Source organism: Lissotriton vulgaris, chromosome 3_1 (genome assembly GCF_964263255.1).
Source record: "Lissotriton vulgaris chromosome 3_1, aLisVul1.2, whole genome shotgun sequence".
Lineage (NCBI taxonomy): Eukaryota > Metazoa > Chordata > Amphibia > Caudata > Salamandridae > Lissotriton > Lissotriton vulgaris.
The window spans coordinates 1,572,561,373-1,572,574,485 of NC_141689.1; the positions used below are offsets into that span (position 1 = coordinate 1,572,561,373).

The 13,113-nt window shown below is 44.7% G+C and overlaps 1 protein-coding gene across 1 annotated transcript in view; it reads left to right on the plus strand.

Annotated features, from left to right (window-relative positions):
- Positions 1-13,113, plus strand: part of SHOC1 (shortage in chiasmata 1) — a 1,715,507-nt gene that overhangs the window by 329,056 nt on the left and 1,373,338 nt on the right. Inside the window, exon 6 of the mRNA XM_086963751.1 lies at positions 7,102-7,201. Within this exon, the coding sequence (XP_086819877.1) occupies positions 7,102-7,201 (100 nt within the window). The remainder of the gene's footprint in view (positions 1-7,101; positions 7,202-13,113) is intronic.

The window sequence follows — 13,113 nt, forward strand, 5'->3', positions numbered from 1 at the left end:
ATAATATGTATCAGTTATTAGCAAGATGCCACACTAATGAAGTTCCAACAAGATTCCGGATTAATTTCTAATTGAGGGGCATATTATCAAGGACCAGTGTTAAAATTATCGCCGTTTTATCAGCAGTTTCCTGCTGATAAAACGGCGATAATGGGCTTGATAATACGCCCTTGTTAATTCCCATAGAAGCCCATGTTCTGATGTTAACATGGGTTTCTATAGGAATTAACAAGGGCATATTATCAAGCCCATTATCGCCGTTTTATCGGCAGTTTCCTGCCGATAAAACGGCGATCATTTTAACACCGGTCCTTGATAATATGCCCCTTAGTTCCTTCTACACTTTTCAATTTACCATCTTTCTAATTGGCAACACCAGAAGTCTATAATTATACCATATTCGTTTCTAGTAAGTGCAAGATGCAATTGCTTACAGCTTATTTTTAAGTTAAAGCAGTAGTAACCGAATTCTATTAAATATTAATATAGAGATAATTTCAAATAGCACTCACGTGCAATTTTTAAAAAACATGATTATATTGTAACTTGTCTATCTTCTTTAACTTGTCAGCTCTTCAAAACATTTATCAATTGCACCACCCTCAATACAAGGTAATTAAAAGTTACAAAATATCACATAACAGAAAAGCAAGGCTTTAGTGGAAAATGCAAAGTGCCAAGCGCTATATCCTCATATTGAGTTTATGTATCAATTTACCAGAACATTACATAGCCTTTACACTTTGTATTGAAAAGGACTTTGCTTATAAATATACTATTTTAAATAGGCAATTGTATCCTTCACAATACCCCACCTGAGAGACCTGCACTGGCTCCCCGTCAGCAAGAGGATCACGTTCAGACTCCTCACCCACGCACACAAGGCTCTCCACGACCTGGGCCCCAAGTACCTCAACAACCGCCTGACCTTCTACATGCCCACCCGCCAGCTGCGATCGACCAGCCTCGCCCTCGCCGCCGTTCCAAGCATCCGCAGAGCCGACGCCGGAGGAAGATCCTTCTCCTACCTGGCAGCCAAGACATGGAACTCCCTCCCCATCCACCTTCGGCTAACCCAGGACCATCTCTCCTTCAGGAGCAACTCAAGACCTGGCTTTTCGAGCAGTAACGGACCCCTCTCCCCCAGCGCCTTGAGACCCTTCCGGGTGAGTAGCGCGCTATACAAATGTCATGATTGATTGATTGATTGACAATATCAAAAAATATACTAAGTCGATAACAGAGCCATATGTCATCACATCTGCACTAAAATCATCATTTCCTTTACTTGGCAAATCTGCAGTTCCCTATAAATAGAAGCAATATTTTTCCCTTTCTTGACCAAACGTGCAAAATACATTCAAATGTGAAAGTGACTGCGTGTTCAGTAGGCAGAACGGACATCTGTTTTTGTGTTCCATTCATAGTCCAATGATTTTCAATTGACGGCTTTCACTTTATAAAAGCCGTAACCTGGTCCAGTCTAAGCTTCCGCATCCATTTTGTTGCGGTAGACCTTTTTATATTTTTCAAGTACAATTTTAAATCAAATGTATAATCTTTGGCCAAAAGGTGAGTAAGTTTATGTCTTAAACTAGGATCCTTAATCCTTTATCTTAGCTGCCGATCTTAGTGCAATTTTGCCAAAGGCAGAATGTTGAAGATCGGGTGAAAGTTGTTTAGATCAGAGTGATCTGCTGTGGGTATTTTCAAAATAGGGGTTACCTGTCCAACATTTAGGCAGTCTGGAATAATGCCTTGAAGTAGTGAGGCATTTACTATCTTGGCCCAAAGTGGGAGCATAGAAGATTTGATGTTCCAGAAGATATTTGATGGTAACGGGTCATTGAAGTGGTTTGAGGGTTTCAGGGCTGTTAGAATTTTGAGAATGTCACTTTCATCGAAGGTTTTGATTGTGTTCCAAGAACCATTAAAGAAAAAGGGGCTGTTGCTTCCATTGAAAAGGGGAGTGTTTCAAGAGGCCGACAGCGGGCAGTGTGATTGTATTTCACGCAACGGCATAATGGCCAGAGCTGCTGACCTTCGAGCTGGGAAACCAGTTTCGAGCCTCAGCATTGGCTCAACATCCTCTAATTCAGGGCAAATCACGTAATCTCCCTGTGCCTACCAAAAATGAACGTGCCCTTGTGTAACGTAAGTGGTGCTCATGTAAAGAGCTCCAGTACTTTCAGGTCGAATTTGCGCTATATCAACTAAAAAATAAAAGGAACTTTCAACTTGAAGAATGGGCAAATACTTTTCCACCGATCCACCTCAAGAGGGCACCTTCAAATACTTGAGTTTACTGCCATACCCATTACGACCTGTCTTTCTGCTGAGCATTTCATGGTGGGTACACCCCATGATACGGGTGGCGGAAAGGCAAGTTTTCGGGGTGGATTCATGTCTCCAGAGCGAATGCATCCTGGAGCTATATTCATTGTGACATCTATGTTTGCCCCCATGCCATTTGCACGGTTGTGGGCACTGTTTCTCCTGCAGATGGTGGAGGGAAACAGTGCGTTTGACTGCCCAGATACATTTCAGGATGGCCAATATTGGCTGCGACTGATTCCTAGAGCTGCATCATGCTGCCGCCATGACTGCACCACCACAAAACCGCAGGCCCTGCGGCAACATTGTAATGCGGCTGTTGGGATGCCGCAGGCTTGGCGGCGTTCTCCTGACCGCCGCAGCTGCGGGCTGGCAGTCGGACTGCCAATATCAGAATCAGACCCTTTGTTTTGAGTGAAACCAACTTAACTGTTAGAATCAGGCCCTTTGTCTTGAGTGAAAACAACGTAATTGTTAGACACACATTAAGGAGTGTATAGAGTGAATTAGTCTCAGAGAGCAGTGCCAGGATTGGCCTGAGAATTTGGAGCCTGCTTCCCTAATGTAATTTTTTTTCTTTAATGCCCCACCCGCCCTACCAACCTCGGGTCATACCAGCTGCCACTGAATATAATTGTGTCAGGTAGTTGGAGAAAAATTGTTCCTGCCTGTTGCTCAGATTGTAGAGGCCTAATTAAAATGCCCTGTTGGTTTGCACAACTGGTATCTCAGTGAAAATTGTCTGGGTTCTTCTTTTAGCTTTATTTCCAGATTAATAATCAAAAAGAGTTCTAGAATGCTTTCTTTTCCGTCAGTTACTGGGCCACTCAAATTTGCTACAACCCAAACTGATGCCTTTACATCGTAATTGTTACATCGCATGTTCCCTTAGATCGTGAGTAATCACAACGCATACCATTACGTCACATTTGTATAGAAATGCATGCAAAATACATTCACACCACATACAGACACCCCCCATGCTTTTAAATTGGATTTCCCTTCACCCGACCCTAAAACCTAATCCTTGAATCATAAAACAGTACCCTACTATATGGCACGCTAACACTTCCCAAAACCCTAAGCCCTAAAGCAAGCCTACACTACGACCTCAACCCAAAGTCCCTAAGAGTACCTATACTGCAACTAGCCCTAAGCCCTAACGCAACGCCAAAATAGCACCTATACTAAAAGTAGCCCTAAGCCCTAATGCATGAAGCCAAAAACTGCACCAATACTACCATTAGCCCTAAGCCCTAATCCCCAAAAGCCAAAACAGTACCTATACTGCAACTAGCCCTAAGGCCTAACGAAACTCCAATACAGCACCTATACTACTAGTAGCCCTAAGCCCTAATCCCCAAAGGCCAAAACTGTACCTATACTGCAACTAGCCCTAAGCCCTAACACAACCCCAAAACAGCACCTATATTACAAGAAGCCATAAGCCCTAACGCAACCCCAAAACAGCTCCTATTCTACTAGTAGCCCTAAGTAAGGTGACCAACCGTCCGTAAATTTCACGGACAGTCCGTAATTTTGGCTGTCTGTCCGTTGTCCGTGAAGGATTCTTTAACGGACGCCATTTGTCCGTAATTTTAACCGGGCACAGCTTGCCCCCACCTCCCTTCTTGACTCCGATGCTGTATGAAAGCTCGGACCCCCAGCAGCACTGTAGAGGCACAGCGGGGTGGCAACCCTCACACCTCCAGCCCTTGATGACCTGTTAAGAGGTGCTTCGAAGGTGACTGAGAGGGAGGGGCTGCAGCTTCAGGAGCAGGGACATCTATTCACATGCAAACAGCCCTGAATGTGTCTTGTCTCTGCTATTTAGAGGGGGGTTCACACGTTCCATTTCTACCCAGGGCCCCAAACATCCGAGACTCGGCCAGATTACACCCCTGATTACACCGAGGCAGCACGTGGTTCTCTTCACAGAGTGTAATTACTGTCACTAGATTGTAAGCAAACCTCGGTTCTTCAAACATGCAGTCTATAATGTAAGAAAATAAAGAAATGGCACAATCGCACCCACACTGATTAACAAAGTATGGAGGACAATCAGTTCAATCAGTTCTCAGAGCATCTCCTGTAAGTACTGTACATCACAGTGGGGGATGGCATTTTGGACAGAGAGCCTGTCTTCTCGTTGTCTTGTGCAGGAGGGGGCGAGGAGCCCAAGATGATACTAGAATACTGCATGCCCACCCCTGTGTTCCCTCTCCTGTGATGGCTCCTGCCCTCCCCTCAGTGATGGCACCTGTCCCCCCATGTGGTGGCTCCAGTCCACCCCCGCCTGTGATGGCTCCTGTCCCCCCATGTTGTGGCTCCAGTCCACCCCCACCTGTGATGGCTCCTGTCCCCCCCCCCTGTGGTGGATCCTGTCTCCGCCCAGAGTGGCTTCTGTCCCAGTCCTGGAACGGCCCCTGCAGTGAGGGTGAAGTTCTTCATGGGCCTCTTCTCAAAAGGGCTCAGCTCAAAATTAATATGGAAAGGTGGGCGAGTAAGTAAGTGAAGGGATGGGTGAATGGCTGGATGAATTAGTGAACGGGTGAATGGATGAATGAAAGATTGAATAAATGGATAATGAGAGAGGATGGATGGATTGATGAGTGAGGGGAAGGATGGAGAGAAAATGTAAATAGCGTGATGTATGGGTGGAAGGGTAGCTGGATGATGGATGAGGGGAAAGATGGATGAGGGGAAGGATGATGGATGAGGAGAAGGATGGATGGATGGATGGATGGAGGGGAAGGATGGATGGATGAGGAGAAGGATGGATGGATGGAGGGGAAGGATGGATGGATGAGGGGAAAGATGGATGGAGGGGAAGGATGGATGGATGGAGGGGAAGGATGGATGGATGGATGGAGGGGAAGGATAGATGGATGGATGGATGGATGGATGGATGGATGATGGGTGGGTGAATGGATGGATGGAGAGTCGGTGGGTGAAAGGATGGATGGATGATGAGTGGGTGGGTGAAAGGATGGATGGATGAGTGGGTGGGTGGATAGTGGGTGGGTGAAAAGATGGATCAGTGGATTGGATGGTGGGTGGGTGAAAGGATGAATGAGTGGGTGGGTGGATGGTGGGTGGGTGGATGGTTGGGCGGATGATGGGTGGGTAGGTGGATGAGTGAAATGATGGATGGATTGATGGATTGATAAGTGCAAGGGTGAATGAATGGACGTATGAGTGAAAGGGTGGATGTAAGGATGGATGAGTGAGTGAAAGGGAGGGTAGATGGACAAAAGGATGAATAGATGTTTGAAGGAGTGAAATGATAGATGGATGAGTGATAGGGTCAATGGATGGATTCATAAGTGGATGAGTAGATGGATGGATGGATGGATGGATGGATGGATGGATGGAAGGAAGGATGGCTAAGTGAAAGGGTCGATGGAGAGAGAAAGGGAGGATGGATGACTAAAATAGTGGATGGGTGGAAGGATTAGTAAGTGAAAGGATGGCTGGATTGGTGAAAGGGTAAATGGCTGAATGGATGGATGGGATGAAGAGTGGATGGATAAGTGTACAGATGGATAGGGTGAAAGGATGGATGGATGATGGATGGATGGATAATGGAGGATGAGTGAAAGGATGGATGAAGGGATGGATGAGTGAAATGATAGATGGAAGGATACATGATGGATAGGTTTGCAAATGGTTGAATATGTTTGGAAATGGCTGAGCTTACTTATATACTATTGCGCGACCTCTGATGTCTCTGTAAAACGTACCTATTGTCCTGAAGTTTTGTCCTGAATTTTGACCTCCTGTCCTGAATTTGTGTCCTGAATTTTGACCCTTTGTCCTGAATTTTTACACTCACCGTCCTGAATTTGCACCAATGCCAGTTGGTCACCCTAGCCCTAAGCCCTAGTGCCTGAATCCAAGGACAGCACATACACTACCATTAGCCCTAAGCCCTACCTTGATAGCAAAACGGTACCTGTACTAAAGGAAAAAACAGTACCCTACACTCTAAGCCCCAAATACGAGTGGCCTCCTTACCTGTCTCTTGTCGTTGTTCCAGCGCTGTCTCCCCGTCGTCTGTGTCCCCCTGAGCCCGTCTCGACACCCCCCCCCCCGTAGCCCGTCTCGGCACATGTCCATTACAGCCCATGTATTGGGAATGCATGCGTTCTGAAAGCGCATGCGCTGTAATGGCGTGCGTAGACAACACACGCGTCGTGACGTCGCGTGCGTTGTAACCGTATGCATCGTAACGCATGCATTGAGATGGTTGTCTCCCCCCTGATGTTGCATTTCCTCCTGCCTTCCTCTTCTCCTTGATGTAGAATCTATCCACATGTAAACAATGGGAGAGCCGTGACACAGAACGGGGCTAATGGTGCCTTTATTGTGACTCCGTTTCCTATAGTCTGTGGACTCTGCAATTATCAATATCTTCCCACCATCCCCACAGCCGACAATCAAACATAAACTAGCATGCTCCCTTTTTCTACAGACGGGGGCTTGACAAAGTTGGTATTTGGGAGAAGAAAGGGACTGTGCATATAACATATACCTGCACATAAGGAACTGGCATGCAAAGACCTAATTAAACAGCTCTTCCATCCGTTGCTGAACCTGTTGTGCCCAGAGATTGGTAACAGGAGAAAAGCAATTAGTTAGAATTAACAGAATCATCGTAAAAGTATAACTATCTGTTTCAAATAGCATTTCAAATGCCACTTGTTATACTGTAATTTTTTCTAGAAGAGCTCTAAATGTTTGGCCATTTTTTCACTGCCTTTTTAGTTTTACCTTTGAAAGCAGAGCATGGATTCCAGAGGAAAAAGAAAACGAGCCCCTTCCATTCCAAGAGGATTTCTGTTTGTTGCCTTTAGACGACGAGGAGGTAAATTACCCTCATACAAAGCAGTAACATTTGAAATGGTGATTAGTTTTTTATTTTTATAATATATTTTTATTGGTATTTTCACAATACAGAAATATAAAAGAAACAATGTGACACTTAACATATAGGCGGGTAAAACGGGCAGGCCAGTGGCGATCCATGGTTTATATTTGTGTCTGCCCCGCATTTCTACGAGTGGTCGAAAACACTTAACATTGAACATATAGGTAATTGCGTTCTTATAGTACATCGTAAGGACGAAACATAGATGGGTTTGGCGGCTGTTTGGTGTTAGCTTACACTTCCTGCGGTGGAATACTAGCAGTTGATCAGGCAGGTTAGTTAGTTAGTTAATTCTTTATTGCTTGATTAAAAAAATCTTTGCAATTGGTCTAAAAGTACTTAGTTGAGCACTTTGCAAAGCACATAAAAAGCAAGAGATAAAAGGAAGACATTTCATTACAGTCACATTAGTATAAAAACTTTTCAAGATTGTCTGTGTTAATAAATATGAAAAAAATAAACATGTGCAAAATAAATCTTGTGCTACCTTAAAATATGGAAAAGTAAAAAATCCAGGGATACCTTCGCAGACGTCTCTGGTTCCACAGCTGTGTTAGTTGTCTTCTTCGTTCAGTATCTAAGGCTTTACAGCTGCATAGCAAGTGCAAAACGTCCTCCTTTGGATATTCGCAGGGTCTGCACTTTGTGTTGGATTCTGAGCGTCTCCACGGGGGAAGATGTTCTTTTGATGGTATTACCCCCATCCTCAACTGCAAAAAAGATTCCTTAGCCGTCCTTGAGAAGCCAGTACCTAAGTGGACCTGTGGTTGGGGCCTGATGTAGCTCTGGATCACGAACCACCCGTGGGTCCTCCCGGTTAGTACTGCTTTATCTTCTTCCATGGATTGAATCTTCACAGTTTTGTTGACAAGCCGTTTAAAGCATTTGTGTTTACAGCTTGCTTCCCAAAGGTCTTTTAGCGCAAAGGTGCTTATTGCTGCTTGGAGATAGATCATTGCAGGGCTGTCCGTGTTTCTTTCCAGTTCTTTCCATAAGTAAGTATTCAGGGTGCCTATCTCAGCACTATTTACTTTGTGCCAGCATTTTACATAAGCGCCCTTACATGCTATTTGTTGTTTCTGTAGGCCAAACTCAAGCCTTAGTTGGGCTGGCGAGGTGTACGGTGGGAGACTGAAGAGTATTTGCACCGATTTTCCTACTGCTTTGTCTAATGTGAGCTCGTCTCTCCCTCTCATACATTCGCTACCAAAGGTTATCGATGGCAATAGTCTTGCTTGTAGGACGTCTAGCAGAGGGATTAGGTTTGGTCCCGCTATTTTGTTCTTAATGCTCTTCCGTGCAATGGCCAATGATGTCCCTCTGTTCTTAATTGCCATTTTTTGTTGTTTGAAGGAGCCTTTCGAATCGAAAATTATACCCAAATATTTATATTCTTTGACTGTTTCCATCTTCTGGTCATGCAGAAACCACTGTGAGTGCGGCTTTTAAAATTTTTGATTTAATATCATCACCTTTGATTTCCGTAAGTTTATACTTAATCCGTTCTTGTCTGAGAAATTGCTCGTTGTGTTAATGAGGTGGTGAAGGCCAACAGGGGTTTGGCTTATTAATATTAAATCGTCCGCGTACAGTAGGTTCAACAAAGTGAACATCCCTAGCTTTGGGGCGTGATGATTGCATTTATCAAGGTCATCAGAGAAGTCGGACATAAAGAGGTTGAACAGGGTCGGTGCGAGGAAGCACCCCTGCTTCAAACCTTTTGTTGTTTTTATTTTTCTTGATAGACAATTACCTGCCCCCAGTTTTATTTGGATCCAGGTTTCTGTGTGCAATAAGATCATTAGGTTCAGCAGTTTGGGGTCAGCGTCCCAGCTTGAGAGCTTGGCCCAGAGTTTTCCTCTGTCTATGCTGTCAAATGCCGCTGAATAGTCAATGAAGCACACATACAGCGTTTTTTTGTGTTTGATTATAGATTCTATTAGCAGGGAGAGGGCCAGAATGTTTGTTGTTGTCCCTGTTGTTTTTGGAAGCCGGTCTGATTGATGGGGATTAAGGTTTTCTTTGATGCCCAAGCTGTTATCTCTTCCAGTAGGAGCCCCGAAAAATAATTGGCATCTATGTCAATAAGGGCAATGAGTCTATAATTCTTTGCTTCGCTCCTGTTGCCTTTTTTATGAATCGGGGCGATGATTGATCCCTTCCAGGAGCACGGGATTTGCTCTGCCATCCAGATTTTCTCGAAGAGGGGGAGCATTTTTTCGGACCAGTAATTTGGTTCTTGCTTGTAGAGGGCAGGGGGGATTCTGTTTTGCCCTGAGGATCACTCTGTCCGGCCTTTCGCAATTCTTCCCTTGATCTGTATTATTGATCCTGGGAAGATGGTCTCCTCGGTTGGTGGCTTTTGGCCCTTCGTATTTTCTAGGCCTGGGCAAAGCACTACGCTACGCTCGCGGAGTTTGCGAAGTTTGCGCAACTTCACACTACGCGAGCTGCACGTAGCACAGTGCGAACATGCGTAGTGCAGCGTAGCGTAGTGCAGCGCTCATTTTTTGCTTGTTCGCGGTCCTGATCGTCATGTTCGCGACCGCGAGCAAGCAAAATTACATCCCGGCGAGATTCTCAACGCAGGGAGGTAAGGTTTCTCATTGTGAGTGGTTGTGCATGCTCGCGACCCCTCTCAATGAGAAACTACCAGTTTGCGTTGAGAAAGCTGCAGCTCGAGTAATAATCTACTCGAGCAGCAGAAAACTACAGCTCGCACTGTGCAAGATGCCGTTTTCAATGATTGCACAGTGCCTGATGCTTGTCCGCACTGTGCAATCATTGAAAATGCATCTTGCACAGTGTGAACATGCTACTATGCAGCTCGCGTAGTGCTACGTGAAGTTCGCGAAGTGCACTTCGCGTAGCTTTGCGTAGCGCTACTACGCGAACTACGCCCACCCTTAGTATTTTCCTCCCAGTCTTCTGGGTCTTGTGTTACAATGTCGGTTACATAGTTGAAGTGGTTAGTTAGATGTTTCACCCAGGACTTCTCTGTTATATGGGAATTTATTCCAGGGGCTTTGGAATTCTCGTTTTATTTTAACGGTGTTCCAGAATCTCGCGCTGTTGTTATTTCTTGCGTCGTAAAGCAATTTCGTCCATGTTTTTTCTGTGGAGTCCTGTTTTATTCGCCACATGATCTTATTCTTGTTGGTCTTTAATGTCCTCGATTCGGTCAATAAGTATTTGTCGCTCCCGTTTTTCCGCAGACCGCGGAGTGTTCTATTAATTGCAGTTTTTATTTGCGTTAATTTGCAAGTTCGGGGTGTCTGAGGGTATATTTTTGGGTTACTTGTCCGCCAGTCATGTTGTTCTTTTTGCTTTATTGGTGCGTGGATTTCTTGTGAGGGATTGCTCTTTGAGTTAGCTAGGCCAAAAGATTTCAGAAAGGTTTCCCAAGCGGCTATGTTGTTATCATGGAGTGGTTTAAAACTTTCCCAGCAGATCTTGGCATCTTTCGCAAGTTTTTCTGGGTCGCTTGTTTTGCATTTGATTCTTTTACATTTTGACGTGATTGTTAAATTTTGCATTTCGGTTGGAATTGTTAATGCTGTCCCCTGTGCCATCAGTGTCAGTTCTTGCGGGAGATGATCACTGCAGTCGGATGTACCAATTTTAAAGTCGTTTACTAATGATAAAAGCGAATAGGATAAAAAGGTGTAGTCTATCGCTGTGCTAGAATTGAAGTTGTGAAAGGTTGCGGCTTGGGGTCGATCCCCCGGTGATCGGCCATTTACCGAAATGAGGCCCAGATTTGTTAGGTCGTTTAATACGTTTTTAGATAAAATTGTTTGTTTTCCCCATGGGCATTCTTCCAATAAAGGGATCTCCCTTACATGTAGTTGGTCTTCTGTTAGGTGGTTGTTTGCTTTGCTCTTTGAGAGGATCATGTTAAAATCGCCTGTTACAATAAGGTTCGGAGTTTCACCTTCAGTTATAAGTTTCGTCAATTCTGACACCAAGGACTTTGCGACATTTTTTTTGCCTTTCGGGTGCAAGTAAGTATTGACCAGGAACAACCTTTGTTAATTTTTTCCCGCGGTTGAAAATTCCAGCTGTACTGCGTTTATTCCATTGTCCATTCCCGATGTATTTTGCTCAGCAGTTCTTTTACTGTGTTTATTGTTTTTATAGAGGTGTATGTAGTTAATCCTCCTTTCTGGTGACCGAACTTTGCGATTCTGTTGGCTGGGAGATGGTAGGTTTTATAGCCCTGGATGTGAAACGGCTCTACCAACCACGTTTCTTGTAGTAAAAGTAGATCATACTGCTGGAAGTATAACAGTAGATCTTTTTTTGTGGTTTTTGGACCTAGTCCGTTTATGTTCCGGGAGCACATTTTTAGCGATGACTTTATTTTTGACACTTTCTTGAATTGTTCTTCGGACTGTCATGGACCGATGTGTCTGGTGTTGATGGTTTTTGCTACCCAATCCCAGTCTTGTCTTTGGTCCGGATCGCCTTTATTTCTGCGCCACAGGAGATCACTGTCTTTTCGTTCGACTGAGCTTGCTCGGGCTCCTCTTAGTATGGATTTTTTGGGTACCCCAGGACAATAATTCTCCTGTATTGGGTTAATGTGTTCCTGAAAATTGCGGAGTAGAGGTTTGGGGTAGCTTGGATTATGATGTGGTTTTATTGGAATCCCCCATGCCTCGAGTTGCCTTTCCTCCTTTAGATTTTTTTCTACCAGGTCTCCGGTAATCTAGGTAGTTTTTGTTATTTCCCGATCCGACAGGTGCTTGTGGTAGATACATTCTACAGCCTCCAGGTCTTGGGTGTTTACTCTTCCCAAGTTTGTGATTGAATTTAGTAGTTGAAGAATGTTGCTTCTATTTAGAATGTCCTCTCGGGGAGGTGCGTTTGAGTTACGGTGGCTTGTATGAATAGAGGTATTTGTCTAGTGTTGACCACATAGCCCGGGCGGGGTTTCTCCAGGGTGTTTGCCCTAATGCAGTGATGTCCGCCCCTCTTAGGAATGTGACCCAGTTCAGTCACCCCTTGAATGTGGCTTTGGTGGTATTTTTCCACTTGGCTAGTACAATTTTGACTTCTGTCGTCAGGAGGAAGTCTAGTAGGAGCCTGTCTTGTTGTGTGGCCAGATCTGTAGTGATGTGTGCAGTGGTGGTTGTGGCAAAAGTGTGCTGTAGGGTGCAACCTAGGGCGTCGCTGAAGAAGCTCAGCACTCTCTTCCAGAATCTGGTGACTTTACTACAATGGAAGATGAGGTGAGCGAGGTTTCCCCTAACTTCACCACAGTGCCAGCAGTTGTCGTTGTCTTTGAGGCCTAGGGAAGCAAGGCGAGCAGGTGTCCAGAATGCTTGGTGTAAGAGCCAGAATTTCATTTGCACTAGCACTGGGGAAATCATGTTTCTTGATGGGGCTGCCCAGAATGTCTGTAATTCTTGTTCTGTGAGATTGGAGCAGAGTTGTGTTTCCCAGTAGGTATTGTTTTTTGTGTTTAGTTTGGATGTTCCTGGTTGGAGCAGCTTATAAGTGTGAGACCTGGTGTCCTATCTTGTTTATGTTCTCCATGTATCTGAAGATTGAGGGCTTGTGTTTGGATAGCTTAGCTTTTGTTAAGGCTGTCTTGATGGCAAGGAAGTTGTAAAGTTCTACCTCGGGGAGGTTGTGTCTATTTCTCATACTGTTGAAGGTTTGCGGCGATCCTTCCTCTTCCAGCTGAGCTGGGTAAGAGAGACCTACTTTTTTCCATGTGTGCATGTCAAGGGTTTTACCTCTATATTTGATTTTGGGGTTATTCCAGAGTGATTCCCATGGTGAGTTTCTGATGCTGACTTCAAGCTTTCTGTCTACTTTGAGCAGCGCCTGGCTTGTGATCT